The 27,173-nt window shown below is 33.1% G+C and overlaps 1 protein-coding gene across 4 annotated transcripts; it reads left to right on the top strand.

Annotated features, from left to right (window-relative positions):
• The first annotated feature begins 4,613 nt into the window (after positions 1 to 4,613).
• LOC108464290 (MLO-like protein 1) lies at positions 4,614 to 10,607 on the top strand. Of its 4 annotated transcripts, none has more exons than XM_053023923.1 (15): positions 4,614 to 5,038; positions 5,297 to 5,343; positions 5,422 to 5,759; positions 6,188 to 6,432; positions 6,670 to 6,786; positions 6,907 to 6,967; positions 7,181 to 7,275; positions 8,027 to 8,101; positions 8,194 to 8,282; positions 8,405 to 8,454; positions 8,945 to 8,985; positions 9,549 to 9,758; positions 9,847 to 9,914; positions 10,013 to 10,073; positions 10,160 to 10,607. In XM_053023923.1, exons 3-15 carry the CDS (start codon positions 5,576 to 5,578, stop codon positions 10,379 to 10,381), a joined length of 1,518 nt encoding a protein of 505 aa, XP_052879883.1. In that variant the 5' UTR covers positions 4,614 to 5,038; positions 5,297 to 5,343; positions 5,422 to 5,575; the 3' UTR covers positions 10,382 to 10,607. The 4 variants fall into 4 exon arrangements, with proteins under 4 accessions (XP_052879883.1, XP_017619996.1, XP_017619994.1 ...); XM_017764505.2 differs by having other exon boundaries at positions 4,615 to 4,952; XM_017764507.2 differs by lacking the exon at positions 5,297 to 5,343 and having other exon boundaries at positions 4,614 to 4,952.
• The last annotated feature ends 16,566 nt before the right edge of the window (positions 10,608 to 27,173 follow it).

Genomic DNA, 27,173 nt, shown 5'->3' with positions numbered 1-27,173 from the left:
TTGAAGATTACAAATATTAGTTGACTAGGACTTGTTGCCTCTTGTATATTATTCTTCCATTAAACCTCATTTTCTTTTGCTCTATTTCAAAATATTTATAATGTCAAATTTTAATGTATTATAATTTTTATGTTTTTCTAATTTATAACATTTTTAAAATTATTTTTAAAAATTTTAAAATTTTTAGAATTATGACTAAATTGATGAATTTGTAAGCATTGAAGGCTAAAGTTTATAAAATTAAAACCAAATTGACATAATCTCTAAATGATAAGGGCTACATTTATTATTATGTCAATTTAAAAAAAAAAAAAAACCAGCCACATTATCCTTTTGTTAACCATTTAGTTGGGTGACCAAAAAATATAATCCCAAATTGTTGGGTGACCAATTGGAATATTTTGAAAATTGATGAAAAAACAAAAACTTAAGTATAATTGAGTGTTGTCCACGAAACTAACTAAAAATTTGGCTAATGCAAGTGCCCCTATCAATTAATAGTATAGCTACGGCGAACAAATACATCATTCTCACGAAAACTAAAAGTACTAGTAATTACTATCTTTCTATTATTTAACTGAATAATTCGAATAATTGATTAAAAACTAAAATTAACTAAATTAATTAACTTACAAACAAAACAAAGAACAAAATATGAAAACCTATTAGCAACAAAAAGCGAAACAATATTTAGGAAAAAATCCACATTGACTTTATCTGCCACTATCAATCTAAATTACACAATTTCTTTACTTAGTATCTTAATTCGTAAAAATCCCTAAACTATGCTAATATCTCTTTTGAGAGTAAGAGCAACTAATTCTAAGTTGATTAATGGAAATTTCTTTCTAATTAAAACCTCTATTATCGCATTAACTCATGCTATAGATTCCCCTATTAGATTTGACTCTAATCTAGTAGATTTATGTAGTCCTATTTCTAGGATTGCATGCAACTCCACTCAATTACGCAAATCTACTCTTAAACAGGGTATGTTCCTCCTCTAATTTAAGCACATCAAACATGGATCAATAATCTAGAAATATCAAATCAAGAATTAAGCACACATAATTGAAAATAAGATCTAAGTATTTATTGCGTAAAGTAAAAATCAAAAGAAAAAATTCATCGTAGGGCTCATCTCCCCTAGGTATTTAGAAAATTAGTTCATACTTGAAAATAAAAACATCCAAAACATAGTTTAACCAAAAGAAATAAAGAAACTCATGATAACCTCTTAAGAAATCAAATAGGAGTCTTCAATCTTGACGAAAACCTACTTTAGAATTGGCTTCAATGGTGTTTTTCGAGTTATTTTCTAGAGTACTCTATGACGACTCTCTCTATTTTCTTATTTTTATCATATATACGTCTTAGAATGCTCGAAAAACCTCAAAAATGTGATTTCCCATAGTTTAGGGTACAAATTTGCAAAATCAACACGACTTGCCACATGACTGTATGACATCCCCTGTGGCTCACACAACTGTGTGGAAGGGGTCAGCTCGTGTGGCTCTTATAACTTACTTTGATTTTTTGATTTTCGCTCATTTTTCACTCATTTTGCTCCCAAATGCTCTATTAAGCATAAAAACATGAATTTAAAGGATTAAGAGCATAAAATTCACAATTAATATTGAATAATCACCCAATAATGCATTAAGAATGAGATTAAAATATATTACTTTTAGCACTTATCATTGAGGGGCCAATTATGAATTTACCCTAAGTTTTAACTTTGAGATATTTAATTAGTTGAGTTTGAATATTTTGAATGGCTTAGGAGCTTAAAAAAAAACGTCTAAATTTTTTTTTTTGGTACATAGCAAATATGACGGGCAAAGAAAGATTATGGGCATGAGAAATAAGTATTATTCATTGAGGCACACAACCAGTTTCTTGTTTTCTTTCCGAGTTGTTGATTGTTGTTGTTATATTGGACAGTCTTGATTGAGTTTAGGATTTCTTGGATGTCCTGTAAAGCTGGAAAAAGTCTCCTTCCAACCTTTGGTTTACCAAGGATGATGTTAGTCCACTTGCGATTTTTAGAGGCAAGCTTGCAAGATAAGATCTTGTGGTTTCTTAAGAGCAATAAGGATGAACGGAGGGTCAGTATACTGACCTATAAGTTTCAAGGTTATTATTATTTATTAAATAATTTCTTAATTAAATAATTTATAGTTTAATCAAACTCAATATTTTCGAAATGAAGTCATGGTAGTGGTGGAGATGTTAGTGGATAAAATAAAGATGATGGATGTTGGTAGAGGGTTTTGATAGTTAGTAGATGGTATAGGTTTATAGGTTTTGGTTATATGCAATAATGGGTTTCCACTTCCTTCTTTCTTTTGCCAATTCGACTTCCTAATACATTAAAAGAAATAGAGAATGTAAGAAAATAGAGGGAGAAACAAAAGAGAATGTAAAAAAAAAAAGTTCAAAGAATATAAAAAAATTAAATTGCTCAAAACGAAAAAAATTTCAGACTAATTGTATAATTTAACCTAAAATTTTTATTTGAAATAATGATTTAACGTGCTACGTCAGCTTACTATTACACTGTTAATAACAATTAACGGCTAAGTGATTAAAATATTACAATACGATAACGTAAGTGGATAAAATGTAACATTTCAAATATAAATAACTAAACTATAATTTGAGATAAATAAAAGTGACTATGAGTATAGTTTAACCTATGATAAATTATATGAAGTTTTATTTTATAATAACTATGGCACATAAAGGAGTTATTAAAATTTATATGACATGAATTATTAATTTAGTTGAATACATAATCTTTTACATACATTTATAGCATATTAAAATGATATATTACTATTGGTTGAATATTTATCTTTTAAAAATAATTCAAATTTAAATCTCAATTGTACTAAAAATAATAAAATAATATAAATTTTCTTTGTTATCTTTGCAATAAAACTAAAAAATTCGGCCACATAAGTCCTATTCATAGGTTGTTAATTTGGGATTATCTTTTCAATAAAACAAAAATTTAAAATAAAACTCAAAAATATTAAATTAAAAAGACAAATACCTCATTTAGAAAAAAAAAAAGTATGAAATACCCCACCATTTTTGCACGTTTTTTATTCCTTTTCCGTCCCCAGTTAAGTTCATAATTCCCTATAATAAATTCATGCACATGCATAGCACGCTAGTTTGAATATTTATTTTCATTTATAATAATTGAATCTGTGTCTAAAATGATAATATATATTTTTGATCTTATAAATAAATTTAAAATCACTCTCAAAATTTTGATTATATCTCAATATATAAAAGTGTAAATTATATTGGTATTTGTAAATTTCTTTTTGGTATTTATTTATGAAAATTTACAAAATAATCATTCAACTGTTTGATCTTTTTCTTATTTTAGAATTCTTTTTTTAGTTATTAGCCGTTAAATTACTAATAGAAAGATAACCTAATAGTTTCTAAAATTGGTATAAGAGCAGCTTTAACTTTTAATTTTTATACATTATGTGAATTTAGTTTTGATTAAAAAACTTTCAAAATTTACACATTGTGTAATTTAATATTTTTTGTAGTTTTACTTTTATTTATGACATTGAGGGTTAATTTTAAAAAAATAAAAAAGATAAAATTATTATCTTGAATTTTGAGAGTTTCTATTTTTGTATATTTTCAATCAAATTTAGTTTATAAATTTGTGCTTTTAACTTTTAGTTGAAAGAGTTACAAAAGAATAACAAAATTGAAAAGAAGATTATATTACACAATATGTAAATGTTGACGTTAAATTTTTTAGAATTAAGACTAAATTGATATAATGCATAAATATTGAGGATTAAAATTACTATTATGTTAATTTTAAAACCGCGACCTCATCTTTCCATTAGTCATTTAATAGTTGGTGACCAAAAATAAAAAAGATCAAATAATTAAATAACTAAAAACCCTTGCCATAATTGAATGACTAAAATATAATTTACCTAATATAAAAATAATTTACTAACAAAATTAATTATACATGTGAAATTAAAAAATATTATTTCTCTAGAAAAATCTAAACATGATCAGTGTTTCTATATAGATTTATACTATTTATAAAATTACTAAGTTTGATATCATTACTTATGCATTAAGTGAGATTAGCTCAATTAATAAAAAGAATTAAAAACATAAAATTAAATAAGAATAACATGTGTTTTAATAATTTATATAATAATGTTCTATAACATATTCATTTTCAAAATTTATCCAATTACCTACTAAAATAAATATTTATATTTCTGATTTTTGCCTATAACATTATCCCATCTTTTAGAAATACCATTATTTGCCAAAGCATAAAATTTATATTAAAACTAATTTATAGTCACTTAATGAATAAAAACTAAAATATTTTAAAAGTAACTTATGTATAATTCATGCGCTGGTCTATTCAGGTCGAGGTCCAATTTTTTTTTTTAAATTCAAATCTGTTTTCGGACTGATCACATAAAATTCATTTTACTATTTAAAATATAATATAATATTAAAATTATTTATATATCTTATAATTAAATTTAAATTTAAAAATATTTTTATCATTAAAATTAAATTCAGGTTGAATTTGATAAATCGAAATAAAAAAATTATTATCCAAACTCGATTGAAATTGAATAAACTTACCGAGCCGAGCGAACTACCCGACTCTAGTCGGAACGGATTTACCGGGCTGGGCGACTTGCACAGGTGTATTACAAGGTCTATTATTATAAAGAACTGGACTTTTGGGTATCTTTTGCACAGTAACTGAGGACCGTATGTCTGTTTGAGCTTTCATGGTGTCTCATTCGAACAAAATCGTACTCTTTAATCGTGACTTTTGTGGCCTGAGCTCTTTTCTCTACGGATATCATCGTCGTCGTCATCATCTTGTTGTTTGCATATAGTGGAAGTCAAGTTCATGTCTCCATCAGGTGAAGAACCCTACTCTTCACTCTTCACATTCTCTGTCTCAGTGGTCTTCAATTTTCAACTTTTCCCCTCCCCTTTTCCCCTTTTGGTTGGTACTTTCAGTCTTGTAATTTCCAGCTCTTTTTGTTGCATCTTTTTTAGTTTCCATTAACTTCTTTTTCCAAATCTCTTTTTTATTTATTTCTGTGGGCTATCATGGAGTTTTTCTTCAGTGCTTGTTTTAGTTCATCTCTATCTGAACTGATCTCCATGATAGGACACTTTCTAAACTTTTGATACTTTTGATTATGATGTATATGCAACTTTTAGTTTCTCTTTTGTTGAATCTAACTTGGGGGATTTTCAGCTATTCATCTGTGCTAAAGGTAATCATGAGACTATGCTGTGCTAAAGGTAATCACGAGACTATGAACATGAACTAGATATATGGTTTCAAGGGCTGAGTGAGACATTTGTTCGAACACTTTGCAGAAGACCAAAAATATTGCAGATAATTTAAGTCAAGAAGATTGGAATTGGCCATTGGGTTTTTTTTTTCCCCTAAGAACCGAGAACTAGACCGAAAACAGTTACAGTTTGAGAAGAAAAGAGAAGAAAGGCAAAAAGGAAGAAACTTTGGAGAGAAATGAGTGGTGGAGCGGAAGAAGGGGCAACATTAGAGCATACGCCAACATGGATTGTTGCAGCAATTTGTACTGTGATTGTTGCCATTTCTTTGGCTATGGAACGTTTGCTTCATGTTGTTGGGAATGTTTTGAAGAGAAAACAACAGAAACCACTCTTTGAGGCTCTTTTGAAAGTTAAAGAGGGTAACCCATCTCCCTTTTCTCTCTAATTTTTCATATTTTGATGTTAAATTTGATTGGAAGTGTTAAAGGGAAGGCTTGTAAAAAAAAGTCTGTTTTTTCATAAAAGACAATCTTTTCTCTGTCTTTTATGTGTTCCTAAAGGAGGAAAGTTAAAAGTGGTAAATTGCATTTTTGGTTTATAGGAGAAGCTCTTTTCTGTATCTCTCCATTGGAGAAGGAATTAAGACAGAAAAAAGATGATGTTTTGAACAAGTAAAAAACAGTTAAATATTACGCTTTTTTCTTTTTGATTATATGTTGAAGGATGCGAAATTTGCATATCTTTTTGAAGTTTACGTAGAAAGAATGGTTTTTTTATATGTTTCTATTGGGATATTCTTTTGCTATTTTACAAATTGTAACATTTAGATGTCGGTTTCTTTTGGCAGAGTTGATGCTCTTGGGGTTTATATCATTATTGCTGACAGTATTTCAGAATGCAATTTCTAAAATCTGTGTATCAAGTGACGTATTAACTAGCATGCTTCCTTGTAAAAGGGAAGACAATAAAGAAACCGGGGAGGGCTCCAATCATACGACATCACATTTTCAGAAGTATTTTGCTTTAACCCTGTCTGGTGGAACCAGGCACCTACTGGCTGAGACCCCTTCCACGGGATACTGTGCTAAGAAGGTAACATATTTATCCATCACCAAATCAATGGATGTTATTGTCACTTATGCTATAATGAAAAGCAAAGAATTGGTTTATCTTTTTCATTTTAAGAAAGGAATCGGTGATGAGAGTAACGAATAGGGTCCTATGCATCTTATTTAAAGACACTTCTGCAGGTTTTGGCTCAATTTTTCAATTAAAAATGACAAACTGTTTGATTAATGTACTTATTGTTTCTGTACTTTTGTGCTTCAGGGTAAGGTACCTTTGTTGTCTGTTGAAGCGCTGCATCAACTGCATATTTTTATCTTTGTCCTGGCCATTGTTCATGTAACATTCTGTGTTCTCACAGTTTCTTTTGGAGGGCTAAAGGTAAGCTGTCTAATATGGTTCATTTGCTTCTTCTTCAACTTTATTCTGGTTGTGGTTTAGCTATTTGTTTATTCTCAGCTTCTCCTAAAAAGATTTTTTTTTTCTTTTCCTTTTAAGTAGATACGTGAATGGAAGAGGTGGGAAGATTCAATTGCAGAGAAGAATTATGATTCAGAGCAAGGTAAGGACTAAGGACTATGCAGCATATGTCTTTGCTGCAGTAAGGTTTTTTGTAGTTAAGAAATTGACTTACTAGGAACTGATATGGCTGATTGACCCATCCCCTTCCCTACTCCAGTGCAATCTCCTTGGGCCAAAATAGGGCTTCCCACAAAGAGTCTGCTTTTCTTTACCTTTTCTTGATGCTTCTAACTTGTGTACTGTGTTAGTGCAGTGCTGAAGAAAAAAGTCACTCATGTGCAGCAGCATGCTTTTATCCAAGAGCATTTTCAGGGTCTTGGTAAAAATTCAATTCTGCTAGGATGGGTGGTAAGCTTCTATTTCATTGATGATACTATCTTTTTTCCATTCACATCTACAACAATTGAATTATTCTTCTCTTTTTGCCAACCTGTTTCCCTTGCCTGTCATATGTCGGAATTGGCATGAAACACATGCATAATAGTAGTCCTTGAAATTGCTTTATACATGAGAAATACGCATATCTGTGTTTATGGCAATGTTTTGTTTTTGTGGATGGAGTTAGAATTTGTCTTGTTGGTCTTAGGAGTTACGATGGATAGTCTTTTAAATACTAATCGAGGATAGGGCAGCTTTTTTGCTTGCCATTGTTGGTAACGTGGCATGCTTTATTAGTTAAATGTACACTTGCATATGCTTGCACTTATTTGTGCCTCTTGTTATGTTTGATCCTATCATCTGCCTTCAATGGTGAATGGAGGGATTGTTTTCCATAAGATATGTCTAACTTGGAATTGGAAAAAATGGAAGAAACTACTGTAGTATAATAAAAAGTGATTATGTGCCTCCTAAGATGGGGAACAAGAGCTATTGCCATAGTTAAAATGGGTGCTTACAATCGATATCTTTCCCCCTGCCCTTATTACTTACCTTGACAGAATAAAGGACTTTAATTCTTACAGGTATCTTGATCACTATAAGACATTCGATACGAAACAATCCTAATTGAACCTCGAACATTCGTTTTATTTGCAGAAGTTTTTATGCTTTTGCTAATCATGACTCTAACCTTCTTAATTGTCCCTTTGTTTTCTTACAGCATTCTTTTTTTAAGCAATTCTATGCATCGGTGACCAAATCAGATTATGTGACACTAAGGCTAGGTTTCATCATGGTAAGTTTTCTGTGGAAAGGTTGAAGAACTTTGTTATGGTTGTAATGTCATTCCAATAGCCAATGACCAAGTGCTTATTATTTGTATTGCAGACACATTGCAGGGGGAATCCCAAGTTTAATTTTCACAGATACATGATCCGTGCCTTGGAAGATGATTTTAAGCAAGTTGTTGGAATAAGGCGAGTGATATATGAGATTGTTTGTGAATATTTGTCTCATATTTCTTGCACATGTTCCGACATCAAATCATGCTTACTTTGCTGATTCATTTTGATTTGTTGTTTTATTTGTTTGTTTGCAGTTGGTATCTCTGGGTTTTTGTGGTCATCTTCTTGTTGCTGAATGTTAATGGTATGTAAGACCACTGACCATTGTTAGCATTATCATTTTTTGATGTTCAATTGCTTTCACAATTTTGTCAAAGTTTTTCTTCAGGTGTTGATTATTTTTAGTATATCAAAATGGGATGATTGTTTTTCACCAGCTTATAGCACTCGTAACTATTTAATATAGGACTCCATTAAAACTATGTTTTCTGGTGTTAAAAATAGAGCTTCATTGGAGTTGAGGCTTAGCCCAATTGGTTCACGTCGCAACCCCTAGAAGGTGGCATTCAGTAGTTATAGGGTTCTAATCTCAGCATCTACAACCCTTTCCCTACCCCAAGCTGCAGCCTTGTTTGTACCAGATGAAAAATCTATTACTGTAGTCATATAATATGAACCTTTTTTATATTTTTACTTTTTGCTCCTATGGCATGTAATAGATGCTTTTATCGGGATTACTTCCTAGCATTAATGTACTGTGTAAATGATGACATTTTCTCAATTTTCTTCTGCAGGCTGGCATACTTATTTCTGGATTGCTTTCATTCCTTTCATTGTGAGTATCTTTATTACAGTTTCTTACAGACACATACATATGCCCAAAAATAAACACACATCCATGTACTCAATTAGAACTAATCGTTATGAACCAATTCCAGATTGAAGAGATAATTGCATGGACTAATCTACTCCATATTTATTGAATCTTTGATAAACTGATTAATTATGTTACCTGGACTTGGGTGAGTATTTGATACTGGCATCTGCCCGACAAGTTTATACTTCAATTTATTTTATTTTATATTATTTTACTTAATTATGTTAACTGGACTTGGGGGTGAGTAATGGATATACTGGCATATATATCCCTGTACCATGTTCGAATATGTTTTGGACACTAGTTCCGGAATTGGTACTTCAGGGAAAATGAAGAGTCCTAGTGACATAACCGATCAACGGAATGATAGTCTTATCCTATAAATAAAGATCAATACTGGTAACAGTGCCACTAATTGATCTATTGGAAAGGAAACTGTTGAAACTCGGGATATATTCATCAACATCAATAAGTTCCTTTGGTTGCATTCTGTTCTTTTACTTAATTCATTTGTTTTCCAGCTTCTACTTGCCGTGGGCACCAAGCTCGAGCATGTGATTACTCAATTGGCTCATGAGGTTGCCGAGAAACATGTAGCCATTGAGGGGGAATTAGTGGTTCAACCATCGGATGATCACTTTTGGTTCAACAAGCCTCGTATTGTCCTCTTCTTGATCCATTTTATCCTCTTCCAAAATGCTTTTGAGATAGCTTTTTTCTTCTGGATTTGGGTAAAGCCTCTATTTTAGTTCACTATTTTTCCGTACGGACCTCATAGTGAATGGGATGACATAAAAACACATTCTTCATCATCTGCAGGTTCAATTTGGCTTCGACTCCTGCATCATGGGTCAAGTTCGTTATATCGTTCCTAGGCTCGTTATAGGGTAATAATCAATGACCATTTGGTTTACGTTATTGTGACTTTAAAATTTTTCATTCTCTACTAAATTGCCGACTTGTTTTCTTCTGTTGGTTACTTCAGGGTTTTCATTCAGGTACTTTGCAGTTATAGCACCTTGCCACTTTATGCTATTGTCACACAGGTTAGTTGAGTTTCTTAGAACCATAAACTCCAATTCCATATCCCGAACTCTGATTTACACATCTTTTTTTTCCTGCTGAATTGAAGATGGGAAGCTCGTTTAAGAAGTCGATATTCGATGAGCATGTGCAAGTAGGTCTTGTTGGTTGGGCACAGAAGGTGAAGAAAAAGAAAGGCTTAAAAGCTGCTACTGGGTCTGCAGCTCAAGAAAACTCTGAGCAAAACCCTTCGGTTGCAATTCAGATGGGGAGAGTGTTGCGCAATGCATCTGCTCCTGAGGAGATTCATCCTTCACACGGTACATACTGAGCGGTGCTGAGAGGCAGTGGAGCCATACTTCAGAAAATATTTATTAGGTAATAGCATTTGTTATGTTTATATCGGATGTACCTAGATTCGCACCAGTGGTTTGCTTTGCGTTGCTTGGTTTTTTAGTATATTGTGGGTATCAGATTTAGAATGAAATGGTCATCAGTACAGGAAAAATTTGTTTTCTACTAAAAAGATAGCTTGGTGAACAAGTCAAGTTTGAAAACAGTTGTACTGCTTACTGCAATGTTTATCTAAACAACACACATCCCTTAAAAAAAAAAAAAAAAAAAGGAAAAAAGAAAAGAAAAAAGAAAAACTCACAGGGACAAGATTGGTAATTTCAATTGATAAAGGTAAGAATTCCTTAATGATGCAAACTCCTATGCATAAATGTTTACACAATCATAATCATATCATATAACTATTGGATTATTACTTAAATAAGATACACAAGAGAAGTCTCAAAATAAATTAGACGTGAATTCCAACGCCACGCTTCAACACAAAGTTTCCAAGTCTACACGATATATAATGAACCAATATGAGAATAATTAATCAGCATCTCAAAATTGAACTCAAGACATGTGATAACGAGTCATATTTCTTATGTTTCGAGCCCCTATTATTATTATTTATTATTTTATGAGTGAAATATCGTATTTTAGTTTCGTTTGTGCATTTAGTGTTGTTTATGCATGCTTTACTATGTTTCTTTATTTTTAATTTGATTTTATGTTGTTTAGTTACAAGTGATTATTTTGAGTGTTTCTGTGATTTAAATTAATTGCATGCAAGCTTGGAATACAATGTCGCAAGTCCTCGAGGATGGAAGGAGCATCTTAAAAGAGGGCCCAAGCAAAGTCGAGTGGGTTGTGACCTCGCAACCAAACGCTGCGACGCTGGCCCAATGTAGCAAGTTGGTGCCCCAGCTCAGTAGCAAATGCCCCGAGCTTTGCGCCACAGCGTCGTTTCACCAAGTTGCGGCCCCGCTATCCATATCTTGTGGGTTTGTTTGCTGTTTTTAAAAACCGAGATGCATGGCTACTTTCATCTTTTCAAGTCTAAATCAGGTTTGTAACCCTAGTTTGAAGTCAATTAAAATTACACAACTCTATAAATAGGATGTTAGAAGAGAGATGAATCATCTCTGTTCTCAATTTATATTCCACTTGTTCGAAGTTTGATTTTATTTTGTGAGATCGAATTACTCTTAATTTTTTTCTGGTTCTTTGGTATTTGCATTTCTTTCGGTTTAATTACAATTTTCAAGTTTGTTAAATATGTGGGTAATATTTGATAGTTTAGAATAATTGGTTTGTCAATTATTTAATAAGTCAATCGATTTATTTCTAATATTTGTGACGATTGCATGATTGTTTGTGTACTGTAGGCATGCAATCTAACTTAAATAATTTTTGATTGTGCATTTGTTGGTTAGAATTGAGTTTCTTTCGTTTTTAAGGCTATTTGATAAATTAAATTTCTAAACGATTATTATATGGTTGTTGATAAATTAAATTCCTAAATGATTATTATATGGTTGTTTGTAAGTAATTAATAGCGATTGTTTTAATTATTGAAAATGTAAAAAGAGATTAGGTTTCTTGGTAATTGTTGGTAACTATATTTAATTTATTAAAGAATATTGAAATATTTTTATAAATTTTAATGGATTCAATTTTATTAACTACTCCCACTAATTAATTTTTTATGTAAATATTATTTTTGGTGAGTTCGAAGATCATGATATACATTTAATTCAAGTAAAATGCAAATAGCCCTGAAATTCCCCAAAATACCTACAGTGTACATTCTTCGATTCCTCTCTCCTAACATAGGAGCTAACATTGGCATTTCATTCAACACTTATTCTCCACATCATACATCAAAGGTTTCTTAACAATGAATGATCCCTATTGACAAAAAAAAAAAAAAAAAAGAAAAGAAAGAAAAGAAAAACATGATACTCCAGCTTTATAAACTCATTAGCTTGATCTTTTTAAATTTACGGTTAATTGGATTGCAGATGAAATACCTCAACTCTTCATTTCTACTGCGAGAAAAATGACCCAAAAGTAAGCCATAGCAAGCTTGGATGACAGGCAATTCAATGGGTGGCTTATGCTACTGTTCAGTACCTAAAAGGAGGGGTTAGAAACCCATGGTTTTAGTGGTGGAGACTGAAAGGTAGGGAAAGCCATTGTTTATCAGGAGAGGTTTTGCAGGGACTATTCTGAGGGTTTGGCTCAAGAAATCTTTGTTGTTGGCTATGGTTTCTGCTGGAGAAAAATGGGAATGAGAGAGCGTTAAGTTTTCCTCATGCTGCCAAAGCAAATCCATTTAACATAGTGATAACACAAAGCAGCTCAGGGCGAAGTCAGAAAATTTCTTTAGAGAGGCCGGAATTAAATTTTAATTTTTAATAGTTTATATCTTTATAACTTTTAAAAGATTAAATCAATTTTTTTTTCATTTTAAGGAGCTAAAGTGTAATTTTAATTTTACTAATTTAAAATTTTAAAATCTTTAAAATGCTTAAATAGATAATTTTTTATTTTAAGAGGGATCGAGGCTCTTGTCAACCTTCCTAGATACGCAACTGAAGCAACTATACCTGTTATAACAAAAACACTTCCCTATGACTTTGCACAATATCTATCCATCCATAAACTTCAACTAAGAGTGAAGAACATTAGTACTCGTAGTATCCTCAAAGTATTTGCATGAAAGAAACCTATGTCCAAGCAAATGACCAAAACTGTCTGGAACTGGAGTGCCAATCTTGAGACCAGGCCTTGCCTCATTATACACCATTGTCCACGCCTCACAATTGAATTCATACTAAATTATCTTACCATCCGCCCACATCACAACCTTGGATCCAATAAAAATCAGATTGAAAAATCGGGGAAAAGATGGATGACACCCCAAGTTCAGCTCTGGGATGACTTCCATGGCATCACCAAGATTCCGGTGATGCTTCAAGAACCAAAAGCAAATAGTCGCAAGCCATATGATGAACATCAAAGTCCAACGTATCGTATGTCATTGGAAGATGTAAATTCCCGCTAATCTCTTCACAATTCCTGTAATTCCTCCACTATTGTTAGTGGTACCGTTGACATGGGCATTTTTTTGCAGTGATTCCTTCTCTAAGTTGAAATACTGTGACTCATCTAAATAACTTTTCTATTGGTGTTTTTCAAAGAGAAATAAAGAACAAGGGAGCAAAAAGGTGCAGCTAGGAAGCATGAGACAATCTGCTTGTCTATTCAACTTGAAAAAAATACACTTAAGTAAAAAAAAGTATACCAAATACACAACTACTCCCACTAATGACTTGGAAGCAAGCAGAACTTAACTTGTGCACAAACTGATTATGTCAATTAGCACTTAAACAAATCAAAACATAAGCAAACCAAGTTCATTCTTAACTAAATGAAACTATAAGAAACTATGTTGGAAAATTTGGACATCACATATATAATAAGGATAATTACATGTTATTATTTATAAAATAAATTCTAACAAACTAAACAAAAGACTAGCTTGCAAACTAGATAGAATGTGCATTCACCAAAGTTTTAGCTACAGTTCGTACCCTGCCACTTCAAAGCGTTAACTCGCACCTTGCCACTTCGCGATGCCATCTCGCTGTTTGCCTCTTTGTAGAGTCAACTGATAAACCATAATTTATACATACTTCTATCCCATGCTTAGCACAGTTTATGTATGATTTTTCCTTAGATTTGGTGAATTCGATGCTTCTAATGCCTTAATTTCATGTTTTAAACTTAGGTGAGCATAGGAGAGTGAAAGGAACGGGAAATGGGCCAAAAACAGAGAAAATGGACCAACTTACGAAATCAACACGGCTTGGACTTCCTCACATGGGTAGACCATACGCCCGTGTCAATTTGGCAGAATCAAAGCACGACTCATACGGGTAGACCACAAGCCCGTGCCTATTTAACAGGCTTGACCACAGGCTGAAGTAATCGCACACGGGTGTGTCACACGCGCATGTCCCTGTCGAGCCCAAACAGAGTCCTATTCGGAAAAGGCCACTTTTGAGGGCTCTTAGGCATTCCAAAGCCTATAAATACACCCTAGAAGAGGAGAATAAGGGGACGCACAGGGAGGAAGCAAGGAATTGCTGAAGGAAAGCCAATTGATCCATCTCTGAAGCCGGATTCATCATCAAGATTGAAGATCTCCCCTCAATTTCCCTTCAGGAGTTTTGGGTTTTTCTTTATGTTTTGTATTCATTATTCTTTTGAGATGTTTACCTTTTTAGTTATGAAGTAAAACCCCTAAATACTTAAGGGGAATGAAACCTAAGACGGATTTTGTTATTATTATCTGACTTGTATGATAAATATTTGATTTGTTCTTAATTATGTGTTATTCATTCTTGTTTTGATATTCCAAGATATTGATTCAAGTTAAGCTCTTATTCAGAGGAGGAATAGGCCCTGTCTAAGAGTACATTTGTAATAATTAAGCGGAGTTGATTGCGCGCCTAGAGATATGGTGACAAGATTTTGCCGGATTAGGGTGAAACCTAATAAGGGGATCCATAGATCGAGTTAATGCAACCTTAGGGAGTTGATTAGAAAGAGATTTCAATTATTCAACCTAGGGTTAGACGTTGTTAGTCTCGAGAGAGATAATAATATAACTTAGGGATTTCTACGGATCAAGTCAAATGAATAAATCGTTGAGTTTAGAGTCGAGTAACAAGTGAAGTCTAGGTGGATTTTTCCTTAGATATTGTCTTAATTCATTCGTTTTTCCAAAAGTAATTCCCCAATTCTATTTTCTGTGAATTCTTAGTCTAGTTAATTAGTTAGTTAAAACAACCCCACTATTCCTAGGCTAGATAATAAAAAGACAGTCATTACTAGTAATTTTAGTTCCTTTGGGTTCGATAATTTGGTCTTGCTAAAGCTATACTACTGTTCGATAGGTACACTTGCCTTTATCGTGATAATAGTTAGTTTCAAGAATGATTCATTATAAATATTTAAAACCTGTCACGAATATCACGTACCATCAACTCGCATCTTATAGTTCACAGATCGTATCTTGTACTCCACAGAGATAGCTCTTTTGTGATTCATAGAGTCAGCTCGTATCTTGCAGTTCACATGTGTTCAAGCTACTGCGTGGTTGGATAACTTGTAACACTCCTCCTTGGCCTCAATGCTACAAACACTAATATCATTCTTTAACTTCTCAAACTAGATAGTTCTAAGAGGTTTTTTTTTAAACCAAGTTTCAAATGAAGTCTTCCCTTTCACAACCTTGGTTGACAATCTATTCAGCAAATAGACTGAGGTGTTTATTGCTTTTGTCTAAAATTTGTTTGGTAGCTTGCCTTTAAACAACAATCACTTAGCCATGTGCATTACAATCCTATTTTTTTCTCTTACATACCCCATTTTGCTATGGAATATAGATGTTGGTGAGTTATTGGTGGAGCCCTACTTCTTCACAAATGTCACATTGGTCTTCAATTTTGGTCATATTTTCAACCAAATTTAACTAGCACAGCTGACTGGGGGACCTATAGTTCACATGTCCCAACCTTTTGTGCTAAAGATGAGACTCATCCATTGAACTAGTGTAGGCATTTGAGGCCACAAAGTTCTAGTCTAGTATAAAAATCCTTTTATTCATTGAGACGGTCACAACTTCCTATTTCAGTGAATTAAATATAGTTCATCCACTATCTTTAAAGACAACAGTTTAATTTTTCTCAAGCAATAGACCACTGCTAAGAAGAGTCTGATCTATCTCAGACACTTAAAGAACATCTAAGATTGTTTTAGTACATGATGGAATGATGATTAGCACATCACCTTTGCCCTTAGCCTGAATAAACTAGCCATTAAAATCTTGACTCTTGATATGTAGCTTCTATCAATCTTTTTTAAGATGCTCTCATATAAGGTCATGTGATTTGTGCAGCCACAGTCAATGAGTCACTACTTTCTAATGTTGCTATTGGTTGCAAAATAGGAGGTAGTGAACATCAACTCCTCTTAAGTTTGATTTCCTTCAGTAGCCTGAGCTTGTACATTCTACTGCTTGCTGCTGCCCCTTGTTTTTGCACACCCTTTTTATGTGACCAAAATGTTTATAGGCTCTACATTGTATGTCAGGCCTGAACCAACAATAATTCTCCAAGTGAGTACTTTTTTTATAATGAGAACAAGGTGAATACTTCTTCTTTCCATTGTCTCTCCCTTGCTTCTTGCTTGAAATGGCACTTTAGAATGCTTTTCTTGTTTGCTTGCTCTTCTTTGCTCTTGAGCGTAGAGAGCATTTATCAACTCAGACAAATAAATTGTTGACAGATCTCTTGAATCTTTTAAAGAGGAAACCTTAGACTCATATCTCTCAGGAAAAGTGATTATAACCTTTTCCACAATCCTGTTGTCACTAAAATGATCTCCAAACAGCCTTATCTTATTCACAACAGTCATAATTCTGTCTAAATACTGCTTAACAATTTCAGTCTCCTTCATCTTCTAGTTCTCAATATCCCTTATTACGTTGATGAGCTACAACTACCTTATCTTTTCTTAGCCTTGAAACTCCTATTTCATCTTATCCTAAGCTTGTTTGGGAGTCTCACAGAACATGATTCTGGTGAAGATCATATCTGATACACCATTCTGTAGGCATGTTATTGCCTTACGCTTCTTGGCACACTCCTCACTATGTTGCCGCATCTGAGCAATGGTTGGTTTCGCTCTCAATAGTGGTGGCTCTTTGTCAGCATTCACTACTTCCTACAAGTCATAGACCTGGAGGTAAGTTTTCATATTTACTACCTAAATATGGTAGTTCTCTTTAGCACAAATAGGAGGTGGAGGAGGTGAGAAACATGCTGAAAATATACTAACAACAAAACAACAAGAAAAAAAGGCATATTCTTTCTTTCTCGACAAGAAAAAACACAAATAGAGATAATGAGTTTCAAATATGATTGATTCTTGATACCAATTTTTGGCGTTTTTCAAAGAGAAACAAAGAACAAAGGAGCAAAAATATGCATCAAGGAAACATGAAACAATTTTCTTGTACATTCAACTTGAAAACAATACACTCAAGTAAAAAAAATTATACCAAATACACAACTATTCCCACTAACAACTTGGAAACAAGAAAAACTTAACTTGCACATAAGCTGATTATGTCAATCAGCACCAAAACACATGAAAACATAAGCAAATCGAGTTCATTCTTAACTAAATGAAACTACAAGGGACTAAACAAAATACTTGCATGCAAATTAGGTAGAATGTACGTGCACCAAAGTTTCAGCTGCAGTCCACACCCTGACACTTTGTAGCGTCAGCTCGTACCTTGCCACTTCACAGTGCCATCTCGCTGTTTGCCTCTTTGCGGAGTCAGCTCGCAGTTCACCACTTCGCGGAGTTGGCTTGCATCTTGTAGTTCTCATGTGTTCGAGCTGCTACATGGTTCGCCAACTTGTGACATTTTCCAATAAATTTTCCTATTACATAAAAAAGGATCATCTGCAATTTTCAGTCCCACATATTAGTTTCAGACGCATATTAAATAGTGAAAATCGCTTAAGAGTTAGACAAAAGTTGAGATAATGAGAAAAAGGAAATTTAAAAAATGTCTAGCTTTTGGTTACATACACAGAAAGTCTGGCTTTGAGTAAGTAACCCAAAAGGTAAAAATTAAAAGCAAAACAATGAAAACTTCAATCTACCTTCATACTCGCAGAAGCCTAGACAATATTCACACACATATATATACTATCAAAAACTCACCAGCACAATGCTAAAAACTTATTACGGATTGAGACTTAAATTAGTTTTAGTAAATTATTTAGGGTTGACTTCAGCATTTTTAATGTGTCATTTCAGAACACGGTTTGTATGAAGGTGAGGACGACCACTGTAAGAGTAGCAACAGTTCCAGTTCCTATCCAAAGATTGGGGAAATAAACACGTACGCTTCATAATTTCATACTTCTCCTTCATGAATATTGCCACTTTTCGCTTCCGAGCCTCTTTATAAAGCTGGTTCAGCCGATTTGACGTTGTCCCATAGCAAACATGTGGCTCCCCAATTCACTGCATAAGTTTTTTAATGTTGAAGTTGGCCTACATGCAGCACATGAAGAAGCCAAGGAGCAGACAATGCCACATAAGTTATGCAGATAAAGTACATATAGTCCAAGTTATTTGGATAAAGTATGAAGTTCAAGCTGTTGTGGTATTTCCAGATGAAGTACATACAACTACTGAAGTTGATGCTACAATTTCGGTTTCATTTTGTTACTTTAAGTATATTTTGTAACTTAGTTTAATTAGAACTAAATAGGTAATATATTTAATGCATTCGGTGCTGATAAGATTGATAGATCAGCTTACCTAATTATGCAAGTTGTGATTTGCAAGTTGCAATGTGCAAGCAATGCAAGTTATAATGAAGCCTAAAAATAGTAAATATGTTAAAGCTGACCAGCTTATGACTGGTATATGTATTGGCATTATGCCATCTTTTTGATTAATGAATTTCAATAGAAATCATTTAAGAAAAATACTCTCTCAATTTTTTCTTTCTTTTACCAAGTAAAATTCTATTTGTTTATCCTGCAAATATCGAGCCTTTTGAAGCTCAATCTTCCTTCATTCTTTATCTAGATTTATTACGTTGTTGCTCAAGTTTTACACTGAGCTTCATACTTCCTCCGGATAAATTGTTCAAAAACCCAACACTTAATCATACCTTTCACTGTTATATTCGTATTTATTATGCTAACTAGTTTTCTTTTGTTTTTGCTTTCCTTGCTTAATATCACTTTTTCTTATTAACAATTCTACGTCTTGGGCAGTTCGAATGAGATGATTCAGTTGTTCAATGTAAGCACAAACGTAGGCTTCATCTAGATAGTGGCACATCTCAAACACCATGACATTCCGAAGGTAAGCTTCAATCTTGGAGTGCGCTGCCAATTTGAGGATTTTAAGCTTTCCGTGCTCATCATATTTAATATCAAGCAAACATGCAGTTGGATCAGATTCAATTGTAAGCTCAACGCCAACATCATCCAAACTTGTGGCACTATACACTGTTTTCAACGAAGAGATCTTGGATGATGGATTTTAAGGGGTGTTTTTTTTACCATGTGGCATCTTTGCAAAGCGGTCAAGTGTAGGATTTCCATCTTCTCCAAATATTGGTCCCATGGAATCTCAAAGTAAGAGCAAGCAAGTTTAAGGAAAAGGAAAGCAGAGGTATCTGAATCTAAGTTGTGGTTTTGATATAGTTGATACACATGTTCAAGCAAGAACATTGGGATTTGGTCTTCAAGTAAGATCAAGTCCCTTCGAAAACCACCCGACCACGTTTCTTTTAACAAGAAGTCTTTAATTTCTGAATCTTTTTTCATTTCCTTTCAATATTTTCTCAAGAAGAGCTCCATGATAAACAGTGCATCATAAAATATCATTATTACAAACTCGTCTTCATTGATTAAAGCTTTGTAACAGTTGAGAATCACTTTCTTCTTGAGTTCAATAAAGCTCCAAAAACTATCTAGTGTCTTTTCGGAAGTCCTTTGAAGAAATTTCTCTTGATAATTCACTTTATACTTGGATATACTAGCCAAATTCATTTTCCTATAATGAAGAGGGCCTATTGAAATTAATTGAGGAGTGTAAGCTTTTTGACTTGCCTGACGAATGTTCCTAGGGACCTCGTTGATAGATCCTTGCTCTAACCCTTACTCTAAATACTCAACTTAATCGTTCACTTTCTCAAATGATCGGGCATTGGAGATTGAGCCTAATGGTCCCAGCTTCTTTGAGGGTTCATGGGAGGCATTTCTTCCACCTATGTTTTCATGTCAACTGTGAAAAATAGAATGCCAGACAATGTATCATAAAGAAAATAAAGCAAAAAAGGAATACGTTGAATTTTGTGTGGAAACCCTTTCAAGAAAAAATCATAGGCGAAGGAGAAGAAAATTCACTATGTCGAATTTGAATAATGTAAGAGGAGAGACGATTACGTCTATTTATAGGTTTAAAACTTTATTCTAATCGAAGTCAAATAGAAGTAATGCAGTAATGTTCAAACACCTTATTATAATCAACATCAATAGAGAAAGTAAACTTTTATACAGGTTCCACTTGTGTAGCCTGTACGTACCAACCTCGCACTCGTACCCCCGGTTGCGACCCTAATCCAGTATTTTGCTTATTGGGGATCTACTGTGAGCTGTGGCCTTCACCCTCGTAGATCTCCCTATCTTGTGACTTGTATTTATTTTAACAAGAATTTGGGTCACACAATTTCTAATAATCTCCACCTCGACACAATTTCTTAACGAACAAGTTCTTCATCTTGAACTATCAATGAACAAGTTCTCCACCTTTTCCATGAAACCCTTTAAGGGTTTATCTTCAACAATGAATACCAACCAAGTCTAAACAATTCTCAAACTTGGTTATAGGAAGTGACCTAGTCATTATATCTGTAGATTATCATGGGTACTAATTTTGCTCACAAAAATATTACCACGAGCAATAATATCATGAACAAAATGATACCGAACATCAATGTGCTTTGTTCTCTCATGAAATATTGGATCCTTCATAAGGAAGATGACACTTTGACTGTCAAAAAATATTGTACTGATTTGAAGGTCTTCCTTGAGTTCACTAAAATGCCCTTTTAACTAAATAGCTTCTTTACAAGCCTCAGTAATCGCTGTGTACTCAACTTCAGTGGTAGAAAAAGTGATAAAAGTTTGCAAAGTGGCTTTCTAACTGATTGCACGACCCTCATTTGTAAAGATATAACCTGTGAGAGATATTCTTTTATCGAGGTCTCTAGAAAAATCAACATCGACATAGCTAATGGCTCCATCTCTATTTCTTCCAAACTGTAAGCAAATATGATAAACCGTAATTTATACATATTTTTACACCATGCTTAACACATTTTATGGATGATTTCTCTTTAAATTTGGGGAATTCGATGCTCCTAATCCTTTAATTTCATGTTTTATACTTAGGTGAGCATAGGAGAGTAAAAGGACCGAGAAACGGGCCAACATGGGAAGTCAGCATGGCCTAGAGTTCACCACATGGGTAGACCACACGCCCGTGTAGGTTCAACAGGCTCTAGCACAGCCTAAACCTCTTTACACGGGTTGGCTACACGGTCATGTCAAATTGGTAAGATCAAAGCACGACTTACACGGGTAGATCACACGCCCGTGCCCATTTAACAGCCTTGACCACGACCTGAAGTAATCGCACACGAGCGTGTCCCTGTCGAGCCCAAGTTGAGTCCAATTCGGAAAAGGGCACTTTTGAGGGCATCTAAGCATCCTAAAGCCTATAAAAACACCCTAAAGGAGGATGAGAAGGGGGACGCAGAGTAGGAAGCAAGGAATTGCTCAAGGAAAGCTGATTGATCCATCTCAGAAGCCGGATTTAGCATCAAGACTGAAGATCTCCCTTCAAATTCCCTCAGGAGTTTTGGGTTTTCTTATGTTTTGTTATCTTTATTCTTTTGAGATGTTTTCTTTCATAAGTATGAACTAAAACCTCTAAATACCTAAGGGAATGAAGCCTAAGACGGATCTTGTTATTATTATCTGAATTGTATGATAAATATTTGATTTGTTCTTAATTATGTGTTCTTAATTCTTGTTTTAATATTCCAGGATATTGATTCAAGTTAACGCTCTTATTCAGAGGAGGAATAGACTCTGTCTAAGAGTAAATTTGTCGTAATTAAGCGGAGTTGATTGCGCACCTAGAGATAGGGTGATAAGATTTTGCCAGATTAGGGTGAAACCTAATAAGGGAATCCATAGATCGAGTTGATGCAATTCTAGGAAGTTAATTAGAAAGAGATTTCAATTATTCAACCTAGGATTAGACGTTATTAGTCTCGAGAGAGATAATAATATAACTTAGGGATTTCTACGGATCAAGTCAAATGAATAAATCGTCCGATTTATAGTCGAATAACAAGTGAAGTCTAGGTGGATTTTTCCTTGGGTATTGTCTTAATCAATCGAATTTTCCAAAAGTATTTTCTCAATTTTTCTTTCTGTGCATTCTTAGTTTAGTAATTAGTTTAGATAACCAAATCCCTTAATTTTTAGGCTAGATAATATAAAGGAAGTAATTACTAGTACTCGTAGTTCCTTTGGGTTTGACAGTCCTGCTAAAACTATACTATTGTTCGATAGGTACACTTGCCTTAGTCGTGTTTATAGTTAGTCTCAAGAATGAATTCAATTATAAATTTTAAAACCTATCACGCGTAAGCACGATCAAAACATCAATAGTACCTCATAAGTATATTAAAATCCACTGAACTACTTTCCAATGTTCCTTACTGGGATTTTCCATGTATTTTCTAACTACATGGACTGCATATGATAAATCTGGACGTGAACAAACTATAGAATACATAAGAGATCCCACTGCACTAGAATATGTGACATGTAGTCAATCTTATCATCTGACAATGGAGACAAAGCCGATGAAAGTCTGAAATGGGTTGCTAAAGGTGTACTAACAGGCTTAACACTTTGCATGTAACACCCCTAACCAGTATCAGTCGCCGGAATAAGGTTTCGAAACATTACCAAATAAACATAATCTAAATCATTCATTTCAAAAAATTTCAATAATCATAATATAATCCATCATTAAACATGCATAACATCCTTTATTCAATCCTTTGAAGCTTTAAAATCACTTTAGAAATAATTTGGGACTAAATCGGGAACATTTGAAAAATTTAGGAAAAAGTTAGAAAAATTCAACTACAGGGGTCACACACTTGTGTGGCCAGGCCGTGTGCACCTATAAGTTTCTTAAAACCCAAGTTTACCATTTCCTACTTACTTGGGCACTAAGCAACGCAATTACCATTTGTTTAACTTATTCAAAACACGATTGAACATGCTCATAATACACCAAATTCATCATCTAATATGCCTAACCAATGTATCCTCATTGGTACCACATTTTATATGATCAAAACATGTCGTCAATGCATCATTCAAATCAAAGTTTAAAACATGCCAAAATCACTCCATTTAGCCTAGTTTATAACTACCTAAATATCAAGCTTAAGTTCATATACACCTATCAAGCATTGTTTCAAACAATATGCTAAATTATGGCTTCAAACACAAACATACATTTATATACTCAAACCAACATTACACTTAAAACTTCATTTAAAATCCATCCACAAAATAACTATCAACTAAGCCATCCTAGGTACATGCCATCACAAAAGGTAAACATCGCCAACTTTGATATCGGGATCGTTGTTGGATGTTGAGTCGGCAATCAAAGGAGAAATACCTAACATGCGCACGAAAAACAAAACTGTACGCTGAGTAAAATTCAATGATATTTCTATAATTCGAACAATTAAAGACATAATGATACAAGAATGTATAATTTAAATTATATGAACATACTATTGTCTAAGCTTACAATTGCCATATACCATCATTTCAATTTCATGCATAATACCATATTATTTCATACCATATTCAATTTTCTCATGCTATCATATTTGATTTGTTTAACAAATATCTCAATTCACATCACTTGTTATATAAATAACTTTTCACATATCAATCCACATTTCATTTAAACAATGACATTATCCATTCCATATTTAATTCATAAGTACATAACTCATATATTCCATTTGTTCACAACATATTTCACATTTAAGTTTCAATCCACTATCTCATTCCATTTCACATACCATGCCATTTCAATATCAATTATAAAACTTTAGTATTTATTTACCCCTATTAGCACGACTCAAACTCGGATGTATACACGAATTTAACCAACACACCAAGTTGGCACCCAATGCCTCATCGGATAAATCCAAAGTAATAATTGCGCCCAGTGCTATATAAATTGACAGCCAGTGTCTCATCGGTGAAACCGAAGCAATTTAGCACCCAGTGCCTCATCGACTCGAAGTCGAAGAAATCCCTGAACTCTTCCTACCCTATGACATGCCATCTATATCCGACTCAGCCCGATACAGTTAATAGAATTTCAATTCACTTTTCAAATACAACCAATATCCAATTCTCATATTTGCACATTATCACATTTACACATATATTCATTTCAATTCAATAATCAATACATTCATAATGTATATACCAATTCAATCCATTTCAATCAATTCTAATTTCAATTCACTATCAAAGTTCCAAAATACTCACCTCAACCACTTACCATATGCATTAAATCAATTTACAACAATTAACAATTAGGTTCGGATTATAGAAATACAAACCGTGGATTTCAAGTTTTTCGACGTCGATTTTATCCTTCCCCTTTTTAGTCGAGGATTTTGGTACGACCTTAGCTATGGAATTTAAACAATTAAAATACATCAATACAACACAATTCAATTTTAAATTAAATATTTCAATTTTTACTCAATATTTCCTTAAATTCCAATTTAGTCCCTAAACCGAGACTAATTTTTATTCTTCAAATTTAATACTATATTTTTATACTAATTTCACTTTAAGCTAAATTTAGCTCCCTATTTTCAATTAAACCCCTAAATTTTGAAATTTTTATAATTTAGTCCTTATTACTCAAAATTTACAATTTGTTCTACAATTTAATCCTTTTCCATTTCTAGCTCAAAAATCTATCAATTTAATCCCTAATACTAAAACTATTCAACATTAACAACATTTAAAATCTTAATCAATGCTAAAATTTTGACATGGGTCGGGTAGTACTTAACACCGGGATTCCAAAAATATAAAACATTACAACAAAAGAGACTAAATTAACTAACCAATTTTGATTTGAAAACTAAACCTTCAATTGCTGTGCGTTCTTCTTTCTCTTTTTTTTTTCTTTTCTTTTCTTTCTATCTAATTTGCATGTGATCATTTCTTTCTTCTTTCTTTTATTATATTTCTATTATATCATTATTATAACATATATAATATGTATATACATTTCATATTATTTATTATAACATATATATATATATATATATATGTAAATAGAATAAGTTAATATATGAATATATAAAATCATCATTAATGTCGTCCACTTAAAGAAACAAAGGCATAATGGCTACTGTGGTCTCTTTAGTTTTATTTAATCTATAATTCAACTTTTACCCTATACACAAGTTAGTCCTTATACTTAATAACTTTTAATTCATGCAAATTCACTTAACCGACATCTAATTAACCGCACAACTAACTTCGTAAATATTCTTAAAAAATATTTACAAGTTTAATTTACAGGAACGGAGTGCCGAGAATGCAATTTCCGACACCCCTGACTATAGAGTTGTTACATTGCATATTGAACCTGTAAAGAACTTTCTCAACGTACCCTTTTTGACTTAGGTACATGTAATGTGTAGGTTTGTGTCAACTGTACACAGTCGTTATCAAGTAACAAGTAAGTATCGAGTTATCGTCTCCACAGGGATTGTATTTGTGTTAAATCACTTCATTGTAAAATTATACTAACAACTTGGTAAATAAAAACACAATATGGTTGAGAAGAGATCATTAAAATTAAATATGTTAAACTGAAAACAATGATCCCTAATGCAAATTATCCTAAGTATGCAAACTATATGAATGAAATAAATTTTAGCAAAATTAAACACAATTTGCAACAATTATAATATAAATTAACTAGGACAATTACTTTAATTAAACTCAATTTATTATCAACATGCTTAATAACATTTGAAAAAACATTCCATGACAACTTGATCTTTCATGAGTTTGGAAACCACATTAGGTCCTTTCGGAATCCTTTACTTAGTAAATATGCATTTTACTGATCCTTTTTTACTAAGGGTCTCTTAGCATTCGTGTGAGGTAATAGGGGCGTTTAGGTTTGAAACAGTTTAATCACACAAATCTAAAAACTATGTAGATAACAGAACTTGGTTAGAGTTGTTATGCAACCTACAATTTAATCGGGTTAGGATCTAAATTGATCATGCACATTTCAATTATGTGTCTACTAGCCGTCGTCTGGTTAGGATCGCTCAGTTAATTCAGGTGCATTTCAATCACATATGGACGAAATACAGACTTGATTTTAATTGAAAACATGATCAATTGAGGCTAAAAAATTATAAGCATGAATCAAATAAATATTATTTAATCAAAGCAATCATCCTAGCTTAAATAAAATTAAGCTAACATTGTTGTAAACAAGAAAAAAGAACACATAGCAAACATTTTTAGATTAAATTGAAAAGAAAGACTAAACCCAAATTAGAGTGGCTGTCACCCAAGACTCTGACCGACGAGGCTCCTTCACTCCTTCACTTTGCTCCTTTGCTGATGGCTCTCCAAGGTGGCCAACCAAGGGCTCTTTAAGAGGCTTAATTGCTAAAATTTCTATGAAGAGATGATGCTAGGCGTGGGAAATGGAAAATGCTAAAGAGGATTGAGAGAATAGAGAGAATTATGATGGATGAGGGATGATGGATGAGATCAAATGAAGTCTTATTTATAGGTGAATAAAGGAGAGTAGTTTGCTAAAAATAGAGAGGTTTAGTCTCTTTAAGCTTTTCCAATGAGTGGCCGGCCATGCTTAGTGTATTTGAGTTGAATTTTGCTTGATTTTTAAGCAATTTAAATGCCATAACAACTTAGGACTGTGACTCGGTCAAATGTAAATCTTCGGGAAAATCTCTAATTTTTTTAACATTGCAAGGACCT

Source organism: Gossypium arboreum, chromosome 13 (genome assembly GCF_025698485.1).
Source record: "Gossypium arboreum isolate Shixiya-1 chromosome 13, ASM2569848v2, whole genome shotgun sequence".
Taxonomy (NCBI): Eukaryota; Viridiplantae; Streptophyta; class Magnoliopsida; order Malvales; family Malvaceae; genus Gossypium; species Gossypium arboreum.
The sequence above is the reverse complement of the archived record's forward strand: the minus strand, read 5'-3'. Positions and strand labels throughout refer to the sequence as shown.